At 42.8% G+C, this 23,419-nt stretch overlaps 1 protein-coding gene across 2 annotated transcripts in view; it reads right to left on the bottom strand.

Moving 5' to 3' along the window:
- Positions 1-19,396, bottom strand: part of Synpr (synaptoporin) — a 328,081-nt gene extending 308,685 nt beyond the window's left edge. The window contains exons 1-2 of one of the 2 annotated variants that reach the window (XM_075988599.1): positions 18,899-19,396; positions 18,699-18,764 (exon numbers count right to left, since the gene is read on the bottom strand). In XM_075988599.1, coding sequence (XP_075844714.1) covers positions 18,699-18,764; positions 18,899-18,916 — 84 coding nt within the window. In that variant the 5' untranslated portion in view covers positions 18,917-19,396. The remainder of the gene's footprint in view (positions 1-18,698; positions 18,765-18,898) is intronic. The other variant, XM_075988598.1, reaches the window with a different exon arrangement.
- Positions 19,397-23,419: the final 4,023 nt, after the last annotated feature.

Below are 23,419 nucleotides of genomic sequence, written 5' to 3'. Positions count from 1 at the left end.
AAATTGTGGTAGGGTTCTTATTCTCACCCAGTGGGATTAACATCATAACTTTTCATATGATACAACATTTGACAGGCTTATATTTAAAGGGTTTTATTTATAAATTGATTAAAAATGCTAGATTATAATTTATTATCTTTTCTAGTTTATTTTCAAAGTTATGTTAATTTTATAAAATAAATTGCAAAGTTATGTTGGCGTTATGGAGAAAGTTTGGAATCATCCATTTGAGGAGAGATACCATTTCTCCTAGAGTTGTTTAAGTGAATTCATTATTGAACACTTCTCATTTCTAATAGGATAGTTTATGTTTGTCAAAACAATACAGGAATGGAGCTATGTGAGGAGATTTCCAAGTGCTCATGTGAGTACACCAAGAAAATAGGAAAAGAGTCACATGACCTCAGCTTCTTCAGGATTGTTCTTGGAATATGCTTTCATGTACCTCCCAGGCACAGTAGAGAGGAGTGAGTTTGCTTCAGAGTGCCTGGTGCCACTTGCTACTCAGAATGTTTACAGCCTCAACTCACTTGAACTGTATTCATGTGACCTTTCTGAATGCTCGAAGTATAAATTGTCTGACACTCTAAATGAAGTTAGTTGTTGCATGATACTTTAGTCTGCTTCATTTATCCACTCCATTCTCCCAGGCCCCACTTTCTCTAGAGTAGTGATAGCCAATAATAAATTTATTGTCTTTAGTAGAAAGAAAATTATTTGAAAGGATTTTTTTCTGTTTCAATAATTTTTCCATAATACAGTCAAAAGAAAACAAAACAGAAAATCCAGAACACCTGATTCTCTTGTTTTTCTGAAAGTTTTCCACTATTTGCCTAAGCAACCATGGTACTACTTTCTACACATAAAATAATGTCAATTCAAGTGAAACAGCACCACCCTTTCGATTACTGTTCTAACAAGACAAAACTTTTTATAACTGAACTTGGAGCCAAGTGTGATATCACATAACTGGGATCTCTACAGCTTGGTGGTGGGAGGCAGGAGCATCAGGAGTTCGAGATCAGCCTCAACTGCACAGCAAGTTTTCCAGGGCAGCCAGGTCCACATGGGATCCAGACTCAAAAGGATATTACTTTCTTTGAACTGAAAGATAAGCTAAGAGTTTGCTCTGCCTGCCCCCAGGAACACTGATCACCTAACTGAGAAGAACACTGAGTAGGTTCTGACAATCCATCACCTTTTCCATTTTTTTCCCCTGACACTTTTAGCCACTTCTATAGATTGGATCTTCAGCAGAGAATGAAACACTATTAATGTTATGTTAAACACAAAGGGTCCATTCTGGAAGCCAAGCGGACCTGGGGCCAAAGTTCAGTGCTAGTACCTATTATTATATGAGCACACTGGACCACTGTCCGTTTTTTCCCCAAGCCTTGGATTCTTTTCCTAAAGAGAAAGAAAATGAAGATGCATACATTTGTGAGAGTTACTTGTATGGATCTCAACAAAAACATAAAGAGCAGGACGTGAGATGGAAAGGTCCTCATGTCTGACTGCCTATTGGTCACAAAGCACACTACTGGAACCATAGCTTGCACAGGGGCCATCACAACCGTTCACAAGCACTTCCACAAGGACAACTGTCCATTCTCCACCTGGGAGTAACACTAGATGAATAAATCCATACAGCCACTATAATTATTTCAAAGTATCTATTGAAATCCTCTTAATTTTTCTTATAATAATGTTCTCTTACTGTTGGAGGAAAGAGGCCACTTGTTGGTTCCCACTACTTAGCCCCGAAATAATCACACAGAAACTTTATTGATTAAATCACTGCTTGGCCCATTAGCTCTAGCTTCTTATTGGCTAACTCTTACATATTAATTTTACCCATTTCTAGTAATCTGTATATTACCACATGGCTGTGGCTTACCAGCTAAAGTTTCGGCATCTGTCTCCAGTGGGGCTAAATGGTGTCTCTCTGACTCCACCCTTATTTCTCCCAGCATTCAGTTTAGTTTTCCCTGCCTAGCTAAGTACTGCCCTGCTATAGGTCCAAATCGTTTTTTTTATTCATTAATGGTAATCATAGAATACAGAGGGAAATCTCACACCACCTTGCCTCAAGTTACTCATGATACTCAAATTGACTATTGACTATAGCACACAGATTCCAACTGCAATGCCCTGCCATCTGCAAGCATACATCATTGTTCTTTAGACAAGTTTTCCCTGATGATAATATAGGTTGAATCATTCTAGTGCAGCTGTTGAAATTAAAGGGCATAGCATGTAGAAAGCAGCACGGTTAATATAGACCGAATGGCAATAAGTCTTCCCTACATTCGCGAGAGAGCAAGATGGCTGTGGTGGTTTGAATGAGAATGTCCTTCATAGGCTCCAGTATACTTGACTCTCAGTTGTTGGTATCTTTTGCGGAAGTTCGGGAGGTGCAGCCTTGCTGAAGACAACAGGTCTCCAAGGTCGGACTTTGAGAGCTGACAGTTCACCCTACTTAGAGTTTGCTCTCTCTGCTTTTTGCTTGTAGCCACTGAAGTAAGTGCTCAGCTTCCTAGCAGGCCAGCCACTTGCTGCAATGCTTCCCTGCCATGAGGGACTTTTACCAGTCCGGATCTATAAGCTGAATTAAAGTCCTTCCATAAGTTATTTGTGGTCATGATGTTTTATCATAGCAACCTAAAATTAACTAATATAGTGACCAAAAATAGCAATGTGTGAGAAAGAGGCAGAGTAGATTCATAATCTCAGTTAATAGTCAGCGTGGTCAGGAATGTGGTCCAAGAAAAAGGCCGTGGCATCAAGAAGCTGCTATTTTTCATTATATTTTATATTTTTATATATTTTATTAATAGGGTTTTCTATAATTAAAATCCGTATTATGCCTCGACTCCCCTTGATAGTACAATAACACTCTTTCTATTTTGCCTTTCCCAAAAGAGAACCACCAAAGTTGTGGGGACCTCCAGTCTCCTCCAACATTCTCACTACAGAATTGGGCATGTCTGACTCAAGCTCCTACATACAAACTGCAGTTTCAGAAACACCCTGAATACAGCCTGAAGCTTAGGCTATCCCTGAATATAAAATCAGATATAATAGGAATAAGTACGTTTAATGTGCAATAAAACAAAATATAAACTGGAATGGTCTAAACTTCAATATACACGATGAAATTATTTGTGTTTGGAAAGCTTGTGGCAGTAGTAACTACATGGTATTTTCAAAATCACATACATATCTGCCTGTATCTCAGATAGACAATTGTCTTTGGCCAAATCTGGACATAGAGCTCTAAATAATTTCTGATAGTGGACTCATACCATGACCCAAAAAGTCAAAAGCAGCAGCTTAATAAAGATCCATGTGAATAATTGCATGAGTTTGGCAGCTGTGGCTATTGCTTCATTAATCAATTCTGTTAATTTATGTATTTCCAAATTAAAGCCAGAATACAATCTTCATGAAGAATGTAGAATTTCCCAATGCAAGATTAAAGAAGCAATGATTCAACTAGGCTTCATATTATATTAGAAAAAAAAAAAGTGTAACTGGGAACGATCTCTCCAGAACCACAATACTGGGGTGCAACTGAATCATTCTTTTTTCAAATATCTTTAAAATATGTAGTACTTTGAGCCAGACATTCTTCAACTAAAAACTAGGCTAACAAGGGTTGTAGAGATTCATTGGTGGGTAAGAGTGCTTGCTATGCATGTATAATTTGAGACTTGGAATCATTGGCACCCATGTTAAAAATAGGGTGCACAAGTGTGTGTGTGTGCATGTGTGTGTGCGCGCACGCACGTGTGTGTGTGTGTGTTCCAAGCACTATGAGGTACAGTGAAAAGAGAATCAACAGCCAAGCTCCAGCTTCAGTGATAGACCTGTCTCAAGGGAATAAGGCAGAGAGAGATAGAATAAAAAACATTGTTCTCTTCCGGTCTCCACCAGCACATGGGTGCATGCAAAATTTTTAAAAAATCACAAAATTAAGTGTATTAGAGGCACAGGAAGTGTGAATCTTCACAGGATGCTCACAGGCTTTATGAAGAGTATGATATGCTTTTAAAAACTAATGGGATAGTGAGTGATCTCAATAACAAGCACACACTCTCACAGTATACAGATGTTGAAGGTATGGAGAGATACATTTTATCTATTAGCAAGCATGGAACCACAATTCACACTATGTTAAAGAGATAAAGCAGGGGGCTGGAGAGATGGCTCAGTGGTTAAGAGCATTGCCTGCTCTTCCAAAGGTCCTGAGTTCAATTCCCAGCAACCACATAGTGGCTCACAACCATCTGTAATGAGGCCTGGTGCCCTCTTCTGGCCTGCAGAAAGAATATTGTATACATAATAAACAAATAAAAAAAAGAGATAAAGCAAGTGGCTAATAGTCCTTATTCTAAGATTCAAATACTATAATGGGCATTGGGCCTTCTTCCCACTTTCGAAGAAAGATTCCAATGACAAAATCCTAACTCTGGGACTTCAGAATGTGTCTTCCTTTGGAACCAAGGTTAAGCAGATAAAGTTATTAGAACTGTGTGTTCTAGAGTACAGTTGGAGAGTAAGGTCCTAATTCAGTATGCCTGGTATCATGTGTACACACACACACACACACACACACACACACACACACACACGAGTGTAATAGAAAGAAGAGAGACTAGAAGGGTGGATTATCCATAACTCAAGGAAACCAAAGGCTATCACCAAAGCACTAGGATTTGGGGGAAGAGGACAGCTCAGATCCTTCCTCATGAACTGTGAAAAGATTTAGAAAATTTGGCTTTCAGAACTTTGAGATTTCTGTTGTCTGTGACGCAAACATTTAATGTTTGAAATAGGTTTTGAGAAACATGCATCCTTGGGTGAACCATTCCTGGGCTTCGTATGATGGTTTGCTTACACAGGCTAAGGCAGCTACCTTTTCATTTGTGCTGTAGTTTTATGAGGTCGCCACTGTGACAGCCTGGTTAGCACCTGTTATTCATTAAAAAAAAAAAAAACCCTCATGTGTGGTCCATGATTATACTTGGTTTCACAGAACAGGCTTGGAAAATTAGCATATCATTTCGGAGAGAAAATGCATGTGTATGCAGAAGTATATTAAAGTCTATTTTCAAAACATTAGCTCAGTTTGCTCTCAGCAAAATACTGGGTGATTTTTACTTACTGGTTTTTCCTTATTTGGGGGATCTTAATTAATAGACATACCATGAATACATAAAATCGTTATAATTACCATGGACAGCATAGCCACCACCACCACTTAACTCTTGAATGCAAGCGCCAGCCTACTTACTTGGTATGTTTGGCAGCCCGGCATGCAAGAGAGAGGCAGGTGGCTGCATGGGGATGGCTGATGGCCATGCTTGACCACTCACAGACTGGACTACTAAACCAGTGTGCTTTAGAAGGCCACTGGAAGACTTGGATGAAGATGGGCCGAGGTACATGTTTGAAGGTCAGAGAAGTAAAGAACAAGGTTTAATCTTCAACTCTACCTGCTTCTGTTACTAAACATGTTACTTCCCGCCGAGGTAGCTAAAGTTCAACGCTCTGTCAATTTGAGGCATACCGCTTGATCATCTTTTACATTTTTATGATTTGAGGGTTTTGAGCTTGGTATACAAGTTTTGATGATGTTTACTGCCAGTTCTTCCCAGAGCCACCTCCCTGTCCCCAACCCAACTTTGCGTCTACTATTTTTGAACACCCTTCAATCACAATGTGTGATGCCCAAACATTCTTGGACGTGTGCTCTTCCACCGAAACATGGTCCATTTATGGGGGCTATAACATTAGAGAAAACGGATGCTTTTTCTTCCCCAGCAACTAGTAACTGCCATTCACTCCAGGGCCAGGAGTGAGATTGTGTGGCCAACTTCTCTTTTTGTGTCTGATTTGGGTCTGCACAGGTTTTTTGTACACTGTGAGTTTGCGTGTGCAGCTCTTGTTGTATCTAGATGGTGTTTCCTTGAAGCTATCCACGCCTCCGGCTGTTATACTCTTTCTACCCCCATCTTCTGCAAGGTTCGAAGAGCCTTGGGGGAGAGGGTGTGGTATATATTTTCCCTTTAAAGTGGAGCATTCTTCTTTTTCTTACTCTCTTCCTTCAGTTGTGGGTCTCTACGTTAATCACCATCTCTTGTAAAGAGAAGCTGTTCTCAGACCATGGCCGAAAGATGTGTTCATCAATGGGGACAATGAAACACCATTAGGAGTTGGCCTAATACCATGTCTATTTAGCAAATCATAGCAGTAGGCTCTCTCCTAGAACCTATGACATACACAGCCGTAGGTTCTTTCCCCGACAATAGTTCCAGATATGAGTTTCAACATAAGGAAAAGGACTTAAGTCCAATCAGAGAGTGTTTAATGACTTCCATCATGTTTCTGACCACAATTGTACCAAGGGGCTGGCTTGCCATTGTTATAGCGCATGGAGTTTATAGCAGAGTATAATTGGTGATTATTTTTTTCCTCCATTAGCTTGCATCTTCTTGGCACTAAGAAAGCTATTAGGGCTATTAGGTAGGAAACATCCAGGTATACTGACTTGATTTCATTATGTTCTATGACTCCAGTGTGTGGTATCTTCAGCAATAACAACTTTCCACCAAGTGCTTGTGGTTAATAAAGAGCAACAGCAATGTTCTGCAATGGCTGGAGGTCAGGGTGACCTCACTGTCCAATAACTTCAAAAGAATTGACCCATTTCTGGCACTGGAATTTTTATTTTTTATCTAGTAGGAACATAGGTGCCCTGTTTGTTCTTTTGAAAATCAATGTTGCACATGTCTGTGTGTGTGTATGTGTGTGTGCTTTGCATATAGAAACATTTCTGTTAGTGCATACTCCTTTGGGTTTGTGTGCAGATCCCAAAGGAGGGCTTTGGACACCCTCTTCTATTGCTCTCTGAGTTGGACCACTTAGCAGCCCATCTTCATTCAAATCTTGCAGTGATCTTCTAAAGTATGTTGGTTCGGTAATACATCTGGTGATCAACCAAGCAGAACATTCAGGCAACTCTGCATGACCTCCTGCCTCTCTCAGGCATGCCATACTGCCAAATATATCAAGTAGATTGGTGCTTGTATTTTGTGCATGGTTTTTTTTTATGTCAAGGCCGGCAACAAGTAAGCCCCAGCAACTCCCCTATTTCCACTCCCAGCCATAGATCTGTGGTTGCAGGCACGTACAAGACCATATCTGGCTTGTATGTCACTGGGGTGCTAGGGTCAAAGCCCACACACAAAATATACAAAAAATGCTGCTAACCATTGGACCATTTTACCAATGTGCAGATATACTTTAAAATACATTTCAAATATAATCCTGAGTGATGTTGGTGATCTCATGAATAATTGTGCTTTTTCTTTCAATAGCATCATAGAGAAATTGAGATGTCTGACAGTGGCAGTTCTTGAACAAACTTCATTTCATAGCTATGACAGATGAAAACACACATTCCCTATTTCCTCACAGAACTGTGGTAGCAGACAAACATTAAAAGCAGTCAGTGGAGTATTGCCCCATAGGAACATTTCCTAGGTTCTTGACCTCAGCCTGTGTTTGCTTTGATGTTTTTGTTTTTGTGTTTTGCAAGGCTGAAGATTAACTCAGAGCTAGATATGTGTGTCAGCACCAAGTTGCGTCCCCACGCAAGCTTTAATTTCTCAGTGTGGGGACAGTCAACATCAAGGAGCCTTTGAGTGGGAACGTTTATACATTTTTTTTTTTTTAATTTTTCGAGACAAGGTTTCTCTGTAGCTTTTGGTTCCTGTCCTGGAACTAGTTCTTGTAGACCAGGCTGGCCTCGAACTCACAGAGATCCACCTGCCTCTGCCTCCCGAGTGCTGGGATTAAAGGCGTGCGCCACCACCGCCCGGCACGTTTATACATTTTTAATCCATTTAATCCCATAGTTTTGTATTCTAAAAGCCCATCCCATTTTATAGTTCAAAAATTGATATGGGAGTTTGCCCAAGGATTCCTAGCTGTTAGATAAAATTTTAATACATCTTCAATGCAGGTGAAAATCCCTAAGAAAGTTGATGCTCAGTGAAGTTATCCAAGGTGGTGGATAGCTCAATGTTGAGTGGTTCCAAATCCAGCATATTTTCTCTTTTGAGTCAAGAGTACCACTGTGGATCCCTAGATGACCTAGAACTCACTATATAGACCAAGCTGGCCTCGAACTCACAGGTCTGCCTGTCTCTGACTTCTGGAACTAAATGCATGTGCCGCCACATCTGGCCTCTCAGCATATTCTAAATCATGTTATAGTCTCTACTTGGCCAGCCACCTCCTTTTCCAGATGTAATGTTTCTGAAGTTCTCCATGTTACACTCAGATCGCGGGCCAGTGCCTGCCGGTTTACTATAGTCCTTCTTCAATCTAAACCCTGTCCCTTTGTAAGTCGGGCCCGCTGTCTCAGGAAAGACTCCCGCTGTCAGCAATCTGTACCTGTCTATCAGGTACAAGCAAAAGCCTCAAGTGATGACATCATAGAGAAGCAGAGCCAAGCCGTCTACAATGGACCAGATGGGTGGTGAGCACTTCCTGTTAACACCACAGAGGAATGTCTTCTTATGTGGCACACAAATCCTCCAAATAACAAACCTAAAAAACCATGGTTCTCACACACACAGGAAGCAGACGAAATTCACTCATGCCCCATCATCAATGACGGAACACACTTGGCTTAAGCAATTTCCCGAACATCCAAAGATTTAAGTGTTTATCATCTTGCTAAGTATCTAGAGATTTCTTAAATTCCCCAGATGTCTTCTTGGGCATATGTCCATAACAGATTTCTAAATTTGAATTTCTTTAAGGAATGGACTAGTAAATGAATATTCTATAAGATATAGAAGATAAATAAAATTTTCTGAAGAAACCGGAATAATTTTTGAGCAGTAAGAAAGTCCCCGAAGCTATTTTGAGGGCACTTAGCATTTAGATTTTGTTTTATTTTCTGATCGCATTTGACAGTAGAAAGAACAAGGAGAAAAAATTTAAATTCCTAAAGTCTTGCATATTATTAGTATATGATAAGTGCAGGTATAGATGCATGCCTTTTCTGTTATTGTTGTCAATGGGGAAATCAGTGATGCTGCAGATCTAGGTAGGGATGAGGAGTCTCTATTAATGGAGAGCGTTCATAAAGATGATTCAGGGCATGGATTTGGTGTCTGATTAGATTCACATCCTTTATTACTTGCTAATTGTCTGCCCTCAGGCGAATGATTTGACCTCTCCATGTATAAACAAGGTTGTTAATTAATCCTCAGAATATAATAAAAATCAAATAAACCATGCACAGAAATCGGAAAACTGCTTGTATGCATATATTAGAGTTAATTCTATTTGTATATGGTTTATGGTCATCTCACCATGCACCTTTTCCAGTGGGAAGATAATAGAAACACACACGCATACACACACGCGCACACACACACGCACACACACACACACACATCACTGACGTGGCAGTGACAGTACAACACATATCAAACTGTTTATACAGAGCTAGAAGTCTGTAGAGGGTTCACTGCAAATGTGAATACAACAGCATCATCAACCAGGTCTTCCCCAGGCCCAGTCCCACAGCTGCAGTACCAATCAGACACTGCTGGAGTTTTTGCTAAAATTTAACCAGTACAAGTAAGTCACAGATGTGACACTTATGACACCCGTTTGATTTCAGTGGGCCAGTGAGGACACCATGGCTTTAAAAAATCAAATAAAACAAATACAAATTTAAAAGGGCCAGAACCCTAGCACATGGCTGATTGGACTCAAACCCACATTTCCTCAAGCCTCAGGTGGATTTTGCGTATCAAATAATCCCTGCTCTTCATGAAACGGACAGCGCTTGTCATGTGAGGCAAGCCGATGGATAGTTCTACACATTCCCTATTTTCTAGCACATCAATGGACACACAAAACACACACATACCACACATACACCGCACACAAACCCAACACAACACATCCATAAATGCACATATCACACACACATAAACACTACACAGCCCATATATAAATGTACATACTTCACATACACACACCCCATACACACATATATACACTTCAAACACACTCGCGCATAACACAATACATACAGAAACACACACATAATCCACACACACACACATCAAGCACAAACACAGCACAATACACACATAAACACACATACTCAACATACCATACACACACACTACACACACGTGTGTATCACATACAAAGACATACAACTCCACACACAAACACACTCAAACACAACACATACATAAGCACATATACTACACACACACACACGGACCATACAGACCACATACACCACACACATATTTACAATGTCTGGTCATCTGTTGGAAATAATCTATTTTTAATAACTTTTATTCTTATGTGCACTGGTGTTTTGCCTGTGTCTATGTCTGTGTAAGGATGTCTTGGAGTTCCAGACAGTTGTGAGCTGCCTCGTGGGTGCTGGCGATTGAATTTGAGACATCTGGAAAAGCAGCCAGAACTTTTAAGCTCTGATCTGTCTCTCCAGCCCTGGAAATCATCTCTTTTTATCACCTTCATGCAGACCCGACTCTGGGCCTGTTGTGCCCATAACTTTAGAGACTGTCCCTCCTACAGCTTCATTGGCAAGGGCGGTCTAGAAGAGAATGATTTGACTCTCATGACCCTTTCAAACCTAGCCACAAGTGACAGAATAACATTGGACATTGGCCTGTGGGCCCTGAATCTATACACTAGTTTATTGGCTTACGATATGACCTGGGTTGATAGTTGGGCTAAATTGAAAAAAAGAACCAGCCGAGGCAATTGTATTCCATCTTCCAGAATGTTGGATGTGAATCCTGCTTAGAATGAGTAAGAAACATGCAGAATAAATACGGGGCAGGGCAGGGCAGTGTCTAAAACACTGCAGTGTTAGCCCCCTTGTTAAGGACTCTTGCTGCTTGGGTCACTGAACACTGAGCTATGCAGCCTGACCTGCTACTCATCAGCGTTAGCAGGCTGATTTGATTGAAGAGCAAGCCCCAAGGACTTCCTGTCTCCAACTCCCACTGTTAGGATCATAAGCACATGCCACCACGCCTGGCTTTTGCCATGGCTTCTGAGGGTCCAACTCCAGTTTTCATTCTTGCAAACAAGCACTTTACTGATTGAGTGATCTCTCCAGTCGGATCATTTCTCATTCTTGTAACTTCTGAGGAGGCCGAGGCAAAGGTTACAGGGTGCAGGCTGTTGAAGAAAGAAGGTCTCAGCCCGGTGGGGGGCAGAGCTCAAGCTCCTACACCTCACACCTCAGCACAGCCTCCATCCAGCAGCCCTTTGCTATTCACCAGCAGAAGCACCGTCTTTCCTTGTTAGAACCTCGCTCCGCCACCGTGGATTTTGAAAAGCATGATTTCCTTTAAAATTCCTGACACGATGGGGACGCGGGAAAGAGGCGTTCTCTTCAATGCACAGGTGGGAAACATTCTTAGAGTAAGGCTGAGCTAACACCGTGAACTGCTGGCGACATGCTCCTGTGGTTGACAGGTTCCAGAGCAGAGGTGGAACAGGCATGATAGGAGTGAGCCAGGCCATGTTTGTGGCTACAGTCTCAGAACCCCACTGACCAGCCGTGGGGCACTTCTTTATTTATACAGAAATTTATTGAGCATAGATAGATTCATGTTGTTCCAACGCAGAGATTCTATAATTTTTGGTTTTGGACACGTGTTTCACTTCTTCTTGCATATCTTTTAGTCATGGCTGATAAACCGAGTTATCTTTTGCAATCACGTTCCCTTAAGTTTAGTCATCATTGATAAACAGTTATCTTTTGTAATTATTTTTACTCATCAACCCCATAACCCAATTTTTAAGAATCCAGAAGCATATGGTAGCCTGTTCTCTTGGGCTGGCAGTTCTTTGTGGCTTCAAGGACACTAGATATTAAGACAATCTCCAAACCAGCTTGGGAAGATTGTCATGCTCCTCCGAGTAGTGTATTATTAACTCTCAATGGTCCGAGTATTCAGGAAAAACCCTCAGGCCAAAGCTGCTGCAGTTATTATTCAATTTCTGACATATTTTAATGCTTTAAATTTTATATCTTTATAGAATTTATTTGTATGTCTAATCCTGTCACTCTTTTGCTCCTTGGTCATAAGACGCCACAGTGGCTCTGCACGAGGTAGTTTTTCTAAGAAAGGGAGGTCCTGACATCTCATTCTTTTATCATCTTTCCACACTGTTTCTTGCCCATCAACATAAGTCCCTGTGTATGGCAGAGGTAACTTTTGCTGTACATGCATTGTAATCGCCTGAGTGTACAGTGGGAAGAGGCTTGTAATCTGATCTGTGGACAAATCCTCTAGGCCACGGAATCTTGTTGATCTTTTAGAGTTGACCTTGTTTTCATTATCTTGTTCCTGAGTAAGTACAGTACAAGGGCAGATGTTTTAAAGAATGTCGCATAGCCTCATAAAGAGACCTGAGACTTCTTTATGTGAGTCACAACCTCCAAGGTGTAAGGAAGACCTTCAAGCAGATAAGGATATCTCCCTAGAAGCGGGATGGGGTAGCATGCTTAGGACTTTCCTGAAGAGATTAGAAGAAGTATTCTTGGGAAAAGGCACAAATGATCCATAAGTAATTTCCCATCAATTCAATATCCCCAAATAATACAAACACTGAAAGTCCCCCAAGCATGCAACACAAGGAGCTCAAAACCAACAGTGACACGGAGGCCAACACACGGCTCAGCTTTGCCAGATCCTTGTCCAGCATCCGTGCTGCCTTGATGACTTTCGCCATTCCCGTTTGATTGGCTGAATCAATAGACTAGGATAGGTACAAATGCAGCAGAAGTCAAATACAGCCTACAGGAGACAAAGACGAGGTAGGTCACAGTCCTGCGCACACATATCTTGCAGAGCTAGAATTTTTAAAGCCGAATACATAACCATTTTCCTTCTCACTCTTCACCTGGGAGAGGGAGAGAGTTGAGTCCTCTCGGAGAAATTCTATTCCCTCATTTTCTCCTGTTCTGATGGGCTCTTATGCCACCTGGCCCAGTAAGCTCAGAGCAGCCTCAGGGGCTGAATTCTGGGGTGTTGCTTTACATCACACATGTATCCCTTCATACCCCAACTGAACACAGTTTTGTCAGAGGTGAGAGGGTTATCAGTAAGTACATATTACCTTAGCTTAAATTCATCAGACCCTTAATGGAAGACTACCACTCTGTATTTTGATGTTTTATGTTACAGTTCTCCATCTTGCTTATAGTAGAGGGGAAAAGGAGTTGCTTCTTGTATGTAAAAACAAAAGAATGATCATACGATGTGATGAGATTATTGGCTTTATAATGAAAGACTTTTGTGGACATTTTATGTGGAAAAACGATTTTAAATTAAAACTTGCTTGGTTAACTACTAATGAACAGAAAATAAAATCAAATATAAAAGACAACAGATATCTGTTGAATTTTCTCTAAAAGCAGACATTTTTTGACTTTTCCAGAAAAGATCTCCAATATCTATCTTGAGGGAAGTGATAGGTAACACCAAGTACGGCAGCATTGGCTTTTAAATCTTCTTTGAAACTTTGAGAGCAGAGACACGCAGGGCCTGCCGCATGGAAGGAAGAAGGCTGTAGAATTTAGAGGGATACGGTCAGAGCGACGCTGACAAGTCTTTGCTCTCCGGGAGTTAGCGAGCGTCTCTGAGACCCACGGTGAAATAATGTTTTACAGAACAACATGACACAGGAGATGTACTTTCAGCTGAAGCTTGTAGAGGAATGTGATTGTCTCCCTTCTCTCATCCATAGAGCGTCACTACATCACGCTCTGCTATAGGTGCCGATGGGTTGTTACTAGTAGCAGGAGTCACGTGTGATATCTCTTGATAGAAAGGAAGCAGAGAGACAGACGTGTGGTATTTCTATAAGACCATAGCTTAGAATTTAGCTTTAGGAATGGGTGTTATATAAATGCTAGTATGACCCTCTAAATAGACCACACGCATTTTTGGACTGACAAGCTTCATTGGGAAGGTAGAGGGGCAGAAACAAAGGTTAGGATAAAAATGTGAAGTCGTAAATAGTAGACATGTTATAGTAAAATTATAGATATCAGAGATAAGGATTAGAGGACTTGGGCAAGTTGATTCCTTAAGGGCAGAATCTGGAGCTGCAGTGTAATGCCAGAGGACTAGTCAAGCCACACGGAATAGTGCTAGAAGACTAGTAAAGCCACAGGGGATAGCTCTAGAGGACTAGTCAAGCCACAGAGGATAGTGCTAGAGGACTAGTCAAGCCACACAGGATAATGCTAGGGGACTACTCAAGCCAAACGGCATAGTGCTGGGGGACTAGTCAAGCCACATGGCATAGTGCTAGGGGATTAGTCAAGCCACACAAGATAGTGCTAAAGGACTAGTTAAGCCACACGGGATAGTGCTAGAGGACTAGTCAAGCTACAGCATAGCGCTAGGGGACTAGTTAAGCCACACAACATCACCAAGGGAAAGTAGTCCTTCAGTACTGCTCCAAAAGCGCTAGTGTTTGAAGCATTATTGTGTCCTGAGCAACACGAACATGTTGAGTCCACTTCCCACTTCCCACAAATTCCACGGTACAAACCCAGGTTTTATAGACAGCAGAAGAAAGAAGTAATGTGTTTACACACGGGGGAATAATGTGTTTACACACATTGGGTAGTGAGAGGAAGAAATAATGTGTTTGCACACGTTGGGGGAACAATGTGTTTGCACACATTGGGGGACCTACTTGCAGTGTAAAGTAGCAAAATAAGAAAGGCCAGTAGAAGACAGGATGATATTTGCATAGCTTTTCAAATATAAAAACAGGGTAAGTTGAGCTGTAACACTTCCAAATAGCGGGTTAAGCAATTCACAGCACATCATTTTTCAACTGTGAAAAAGTGAAACACTACCGGAGTCGGGTCAGTGCTTTGAACCTCTGGTTGTGAAGAGTAGGTGAAAGTCCCCTGACCTCATTTAAGTAGAGATCAAGGACAGGAAAGTCTTCCCCAGAGATGTTTGAAAATGAATAAGGCTTTTCCATCCATGCTTTTCTACAACATTGAGGCCTCAGGTTGACTACATCCACAAGCTCTCATAGGAAAGAACATACACACATGTATCTTTCACATAGCTTCCCAGGGGCTATAAGCCCCAAAAGGAGAGAATGCCTTTGGAAATTCATTGAAAAAAACCACTTACAATGTGAGTTCCTATAAATCATTCACATGTATGAATGCAGATAAGTGATATGTCTGCAATTTTGATTTTCATGGCTTATTTGCCCCATTCTCTACTACTGACTAGCAAGTTATATCTTGTCAAAAAATCACTATCTATAGGTCAGTTGTATATACTGATATGCTTCCCTTTATGTTCATATTAACTCCCCCCCCCAACACACAGGACTTTCTTTTCTGTAAATAGCATGTTACACTGCGCAGGTACCCAGAACATCTGACGGAGCACATCGCTTACAATCGGATTAACACAATGAGTGTTGTTCTTCTCCATTTAAAGTTTTATGACCTATTTTTAAAAGAAAGAAAAGCTTATTTTCTTTTTTTTCTACTTTTTAAGAATTTTTTTGATGCAGGCTCTCACTGTGTATCCCAAGCTGATCCTCCTGCCTCGGCCTCCATACTGCTTGGAGTACAATTGTACACCACCATGCCTAGATTTGTTTCTTGACAATAATTGTATCAATGAGGACTACAGGCCTCAACCTCCATGTACATGAGTGCTAAGTTAATTGTCTTTAATGGTAATATAGTTCATCATTTACACAAATTACACCTGCAAGTATTTGTTTAGGTGGATTTATTAGCTGTTGCCATTTCTTCCCACTGCAAACGGTGTTGCGATAGATGCTATTGAACGTAATGGTGTGGTTTAGAGGTGCATGTATCTTCCAACATTTACACGTTAACACCTAATCCCCAAAGTGGCAGTATCAGATGAGACATGTGTCACTCCCAAGGACAGAGCCCTTGTGAACACATGAGTGCCCTTACAAAGGGCAGATAAGGACAGCGAGAAGGTGCCATCTGCGAACCAGAGAGGGAGTCCTTGCCAGACACAGAATCTGCCAGCCTTTGGTGGAAACTCCCTGCCTTCAGAACTCTGAGAAAGAAATCTCTGGTGCAACAGCTATCCAATTGAAAGCGATTTAGAAGAGAAACCCAAGTGGCTTATGGAGCAGATATCTCTATGTGGAGTTTTATTCCTAGGGCATAGATGTTGAAAAGGATTGTAGTTTAAGGTTTGGAGACTCATCTTTAAAGACACTTTCTATCACTGTATCAGCTTCCACAGAAACAGAGGAACTGGGATAGTCTACGCACACGGTCATTACCAACGGACAGCTTTTCCAATCACTTGCTGTTTGCCAAGTGTTCTGAAAGGGGCTAGTGAAAGAGAGACAGGACAAATTCTATGGTACTAGGAGACTGTACTTCCACCGGAAGTTACTGTCATCACCTGAATGTGTGTGTGTGTGTGTGTGTGTGTGTGTGCACGTGTGTGTGTGTGTGTGTCAGAGAGGTTCCACATGCCACTGTCCACACACATGGGTATAAGCTGACTCTTCCTCTGCCCAGTACTATAATCTTTCACTCTCAATAAAAAGAACCTACAATAAATGAAATACAGAGTGATGCTTCCTGTGCATAAATGACTAAAGTAACAGAAGCTCGGGAATGTGGTGGATCAGTAACTCAATTTAGGGGCAGAAATGGGAGGTAGGAGACACACTTTATCGAGTAGCCAGCATTTCAGCTGGGGGCAGGGGAGACAAACATTTTCTCCAGGCCTGGAATGCGAAGAGCGAAATGCAAATGACGCCCACAAAGGTGAAGGGAGGTAAATGGCATCCTGAAGAGGTAGTGTGTACCCCAGAGTGGTGTTTTGCCAGCACTGGTGCATCTGAGAATTTCCTAAAGGGGCTTGTTCAGAATGACGGTGGATGAACGGCTTCCTCGTGTTCTGATTTGGTGGCTAGAAAGCTGTGATCCAAACAAACTCCCAGACTGGCCAGGCTTTGAAATTTATCTGCAGAGACCTTGTGAGCAGGGGCAAAAATTCCTTCAAGAATGACAATGTAGGAGAGTTGCAGGTTATATCAAAAAGCGATGCCACGCTTCTGAACTTAGGGGTCAAGTAAGCTGGCAACTAAAATCTAAGAAGTCACTCCACAAGAATGTCTGGTTAAATGGCTAAGTAAAAGAATTCAAGGAAGAGGTTAAGGAAGCAGACCAAAAGATCCTTGAACTGTGAAACCAGCATAGCTTGTTGGACTTGGCAAAAAAAAAAAAAAAAACCAAATAACTAACAACAACAACAACAAACAATATTAAGGTTGGCCGAGTCTCCCGGCAGCTAAAAGCCCACACTGTCAAACTTGACAATCCGAATTCCATCCCAGAAATCTAAATAAGTGGAATGAGAGAACTAACTCTCATATTGTCTTCTGATCTCACATGTGCACTGTGGCTGCCTTGGTACACACACACACACACACCACACACGTGCATAAGGGAAACAGTATCAGAACAGCCAACTGAAAGCCGGCAGCTGGAGCCTTCTTAAAGAACTTTCTTGAAGAGGTTAAACTGATCATCCAATCAGGCACTGTTGTTCCGATCAATGCACAGGGCAGGTGTGATTACCAAGACTACAATGTAAACATGCGTCACGCTTTCGTGTGGTCAAATCCAGACACACTCTTTGTCTCTGCCTCTGAAGCACTGAACAGGCTCTTACATAATTTCCTAGCTAGTCCGTGTTAGCGCCTGTGATTAATGCCACATGACGGGCTTTGAACTTTGTGTTCTGATGGCTTCTCTAGCCTTGCAGAGCTCCTAGCAAGAGGAAATGTGTGACCCCCAGACTTCACTCCTGATAACTATCATTCCAGCCAACAGCATTGCCATTGCTACAGGAGGCCTCGTGAGTAACCATTTTTGTGCCTTGCTCCTGTCTACAGACAAATTACATAGGACTCTTGAGATGGGTTTTTAAAGCAGAAACAAACCAGAGGAGCGATATAACTTCCCACAGCCCAACCCTGAGAGAAAGCTGATGAAGAATTCGTCTGGGGAAAGCCAGAAGAATCCAAGAGGAATATCCACGGTAGAGAAGTCCTTGCTCACTCTACTATCCTCTCTCTAAAGCCTCCTGGAGTAGCCCTCTATCCATCAGATCAGTGATCTCAGAGCAGAGTATCCCATCCAGAACAGAAGCTGTCCCAGTGCTGACCAACTTTTCCAGTTTGGACAAGTCCTCCCAGCTCTTCATCCAAGCGTTCCTGGATACCTACCCCGTCTAGCCTCAGGCTCACAGGGGACCAAGGAAGAGGCCAGGTGCCCTGGAGGTTTCTTCCCCCTCCCACCTCTCCCGCTCCCCCACCAGACCCTGCTGGCCAGAACGCTTCCCAGGGAGATGATTCTAGCTCCCGAACAAATGCATTCATATTCCTCCTGGAATCCCAGTGTGACCTCGACCCTACCTAGCATCCCCGGACTGACGAGCAGCTCAAGAGCAGGCAGGATTGACGGAGGCTGAACCCCAAGCTGTGAATAGACCCCGGTGGAGAGCGCCCCCCCTGACCTCTTTCCACCTGGCAGCTGCTGCCTCCCAGCTACTCACCAACTCCAGGGCTCGCAGGAAGGCAAGGGGTTCCTTCAGCGCCCGAAAGGTGCCCGCCGAAGCCAACTACGGATGAATAAGGCAAGGGAGAGAAAGAAAAAAAGTATGAGCGGGGAACTGTGCACACCTGTCCAGGTGTCAGGGTCCCCGGCATTCCCCAACCTTAGGCCAGCTGCTTTGCCCGCCCTGTTCAGTTCTACCTGGCTCACAGGGTCCATGACTCGCCCTTGCTACGTCTTCGCCCGCGCCAGTTCCCTTCAGGGATGAAGTTCGTCTGACCCACGGTCCCCAGGGTCAGAAGCCAATTCAGGCAGCTGACCCGGGACTCTGGCAGGAAGAGACTGCAGCCGGTGACCGCTCGCTGAGGCTCCGCTGCGCTGGGCGCTCTTGAGCTAGCGCTGCGTGAGGCAAACGGAGCAGGAGAAGGGTGGGCGGGGCAGAGTGGGCAAAGGAGCAGCAACCGGGGAGGGGAGAAAGGCAAGCAGTCGGGGCCAGGCTGTCATTGGCCAGCCGCACGCTCCACGGGGGAGGGCGTCCGGGTGGGCTAGGCACAACCTGCGCTCATTGGTCCAGGCCCAGCGCGCGCAGCTCTGGGCTCCGGGGAAACTTTGGGGGCTGTTGGCTGGCCACAGTAAGCTCACGTCCTCAGCAAGAAGGCTGTCCGCTGCAAGAGGCTTCCCCGGTGAGAAAAGAACACCCACTCTCAGTGGAGACATGCATTTACATTCATTCTGGTGACTTCTCTGACGAAGAAATCATGGATCACGCCAGTCATTTCTCAAAGCCTGCATGGAAAGGCTTTCTTGTGTGGCTAGACAGTTTCAGACTCTGGGGTCCAGCCCCAGACAGCACACTGCTTATTCCCCTCCAGGAAGCAGGGGCGGGGAGGAAACCTGGGTGTAGACTGGAGGGAGACAGGGGTGGTAAGAGAGGGACAACTGGAGAGGGAGACAGGTGTGTGTGTGTGTGTGTGTGTGTGTGTGTGTGTGTGTGTGTGTGTGTGTTTGGGGATGGGTGAGGGGTGTCAGCATAGAGTGGTAGGAACCGAAATCAACTGATCTTGGCTATAGCACTGGGTACCAGGCAGCTAGGTAATCTTCCAGACCATGTGTGAGGTCCGTAGCAAATTCGCCTCATTTTAAAAGTAGAAAACAGATGGGATTAGAACCAATACATGAAGGACTAAACTGGCCTCGAACTTAAAGGACATTTCAAGCCTACGTGGTCTCTTTGAACCGCGTGTCAATCCCCTAAATGAACTTTTCCAAAATACGGATAGATAAGAAACAGTTTCCACCCCAACCAGAGTCAAGCTCTGCTTAGAATTTAATGAGAAGTAGCTCACCCCCACCCCTTAATGGGTCAACCTTGCTGCATATAATCAGCAGCAACGATGGAGTTCTGTCAATCAAGGAAACACCTTGCTGAGAGATTAACAGACACCCTCATTTCATTAACTATTCACGGGACACCCACGGGTTAATAGTGTTAGCCTCCATCTTGAGATGATGACACTGGAGCTCGCTGAGGGGAAGTGACCTGCTCAGTGCTGTTCAGCTTGCAGGCACTGAGCCTGAGCTGAATTAAAAACGGAGATGCAGACAGCATAGAGGAAGGAGAAAATGGGGAATAAGGGAGAGAAGTGGGCAGGTCCATCACCCTGTTCAGCCCTTTCTTCTCCCTTTGGACTGGATTCTACATGTGAAGTGGTCTCCCAGCAACACAGAAGAGTCCATCTGTTTACTACAAAGATTTGCCAAAAAGGCTTGGAGTGTGTCAGAATATGTGAGGGGTGTATTTAATAGTCAGGGCTGGGGAAAATAAATATAGAAAAAGAATGGTCTGCAGTCTATAAGAAGAGACAGCAGTCCAAAATTGGGCAAGAAAGAAAGCTTTTAGGAGAGACCCCTCCAACCCTGTCAATGGATTTTATTAAAGAAAAACTCGAAATTGCAAGAGTAGGAACCCCAACAGGCCAGTTGCGCCATCTGCAGCCGCAGCTTTGTTCCTACTGCTCTTCCAACATGCAGAGAGCTTCTGAAACAATGGAAAACAATCGCTTGAAACACAAGCCTTTATGCAACTACAGGGTAAGTGGGAAGGGGTGGAGCATAATCAAGTGTTTGGTGCTCGGTGTTCTGATTGCGCGTTTATAAACACATGAGCCAACCTGTTTCTTTTCGCCTATGAAATAGAACACACAATACTGGATATTGACTGTAGCTAGGTGCTTAATGGACTCTAAGTAGATTTTGTAGATAGCCCATGTAAGACAGTATTTCATGCTTCGATTCTTTCAATAATTGAGTCTTTCCAAAGCAGCCTTGAACATGTAAACGTCCTGACTGCAGTACTCACCATCCACTCTTAGAGTGTGATCCTTCTTTTTTGGTCCAGGAGCAGTCATGTGACTTCCAGAGACAATGGGTATTTCTGAGGATAAGTTGGGGGAATTTTATATAATCTACCCTCTGAGTTATTTCCTAACACTAAAGGATGAATATGATTTCCTTGTAGAGATTGGCACTACAGCCTAGTGGCAGAACATTTGCCTGGCATATGCAAGGGCAGGGCTTTGGTCCCTAGATTACCAAAAACAGGGCGGAAGAGAAGACTTACATGGAGGTACTGTTGACAGTCTGGGTTCCCACAGGAGGCTGGCATAGAAAGGAGCTGCAGCTGAGTCGTGGTGAACAGGAAGCTAAGTAGTGGTGGACAGGAAGCTGAGTAGTGGTGGACAGGAAGCTGAGTTGTGGTGAACAGGAAGCTGAGTGAGACATGCTTTGGGACCCCAAAAAACTGAGATATTAAGGTTTTTGTTTTGTTTTGTTTTGTTTTTTTGCTATTTAACCTCAGCTGACTAAACAGATTTCACACAGTGAAGTAGGGAAAACAAGAATTGACATTAGGTCGCCTTGACCTCATTGTCTCTGCACTCCAAAGCATAATCTTTGCTCTTTGCATAATGGTCAATGAGGTTAACGAGTATAACATCTCCTGTTCGGTGATGGTAATTTTCCCGATAGGATCAGTTGAGTTTCTGCTACACTCAGAGGGTTGCACTGTTTCCTGTGTTTCATTTAAGCCCCATCCTATCCTGCTCTCCTTCTCTATGAATAGCATACCAAGCCCGAGGTAATTTTTATGAGTTCACCTATAAATCTGAAATCAGGAAAGATTTATTGACTGCATTGTCCATGTGCGATCATTAAGCCAAGGACTTGACGCTAACGAAGTCTGATTACCGTGCTTAGTCCCTCAGATCTCTCTTCGTACTCAACATTTCTCCTAGCTAATATGGTGACATATTTTTCCAGGTCTCCAGCCGTCATGAGAAACTGGCAAACGAGGGTGTAATGGCTTAGACTATAATGACACATTGTCAGGCATTTCTTTTCGCATTCCACAGATGTATATGTCCCCAACAGCTGCATCACCAAAATAGACAAAAATTGTGAGCTCCATATCACATTTGCAATGCTAAATATTTGGTAGACTTTGGGGTTAGACCCTATGTATACGACCAGGGGATAACTCTGGTTTCCTTCCAAATAGATCGGCAAGAGAAGGAAAGATGGCATGAACACTGCCATCGTTTTATTTCTGGTGACTTAAGACGACCCCTTCTCTTTTGACCCAATATAGTAAAACCTAGTTTCCATCTTATTCTAATGGAGATGCTGCAAGGGCTCAGTTGCTGGGTTAACTTTGATGGCGCATAAGCCATCTATTGAAGTGCTCTGTGTTGCCTATGAAACTCAAGTAGCTTCCAAACCCTTCCGGCTTTAGCATAGGGACTATGTATACTTCCTTTGACCCAGCAAGACAATCCATCCACCTTCCTTCAGAGGAGAGCTTTTTCTCAATAGAGGGAGATTTGGGTCCTCCTTTGCCCTATTGACAGTGTTAAGTGATATTTTGATTTCTATGTCTATATGTGTGTGGGGGTGTGGCATCTAGAAGGTAAAGACCAGGGATTATTCCCAGCAGCCTTGTAAGAACAGAACGTATCTCACAGCCACAGTAGTGAATCATATGGAAAATATCAGTGGCTCCAAGGCAGAGCAGCCTTCGTTGGCTCATTCAGTCAGGAAAGGGTGGGAGTCTGCTGTGTATTGACATGGTTGAATACTAATCTGTCCCTAGATGCTTGCTGAGACTCCTACCTTTCCAAAAATTGCCTTGTGCTAGAAAATATTCAAAGCCTAAACTTTTAAAGTCAGTATGTTATAAAGATGAAAGTGAGAAGTCGAATAATAAAAATAACCATTTTGAGTTTCAAAGAGGACTGTTAGATCAATACTACAAAAGAATAAATTGTTAAAAATAAATACGAAATTATGTATGTACACAAAATTATTCTTGTATATGAAGTAAACAATAAATAGACAACGAAAGAAGAAAACTTTAAAGAACAAGCTAGCACACTACCATAGATAGACTTCATTATTTAGGCAAACTGGTTGCTTTTGGATCAGTATTCTTGGATTTCATCTTCCTGTCTCTGGTGAAGAAGACGAAAATATTTAAAGTTTGTCTGTGGCAGCAATACAATAGGAAGCTGTACTCATGGGTTATAAAATCTAAAACACGACAAAGAATCAATGAGTGGACGCCTGTACAATGTTTCACACTGCACTCTGTGATCCTGCTGGTAGCAGGGCCTTCTCACATTCTTCCTGGTGTCTGTGAGCAGAGAAGTCGGCCCTGTAGGTCAGGCT

This window comes from Microtus pennsylvanicus, chromosome 10 (genome assembly GCF_037038515.1).
Source record: "Microtus pennsylvanicus isolate mMicPen1 chromosome 10, mMicPen1.hap1, whole genome shotgun sequence".
In the NCBI taxonomy this organism is placed as follows: Eukaryota; Metazoa; Chordata; class Mammalia; order Rodentia; family Cricetidae; genus Microtus; species Microtus pennsylvanicus.
The sequence above is the reverse complement of the archived record's forward strand: the minus strand, read 5'-3'. Positions and strand labels throughout refer to the sequence as shown.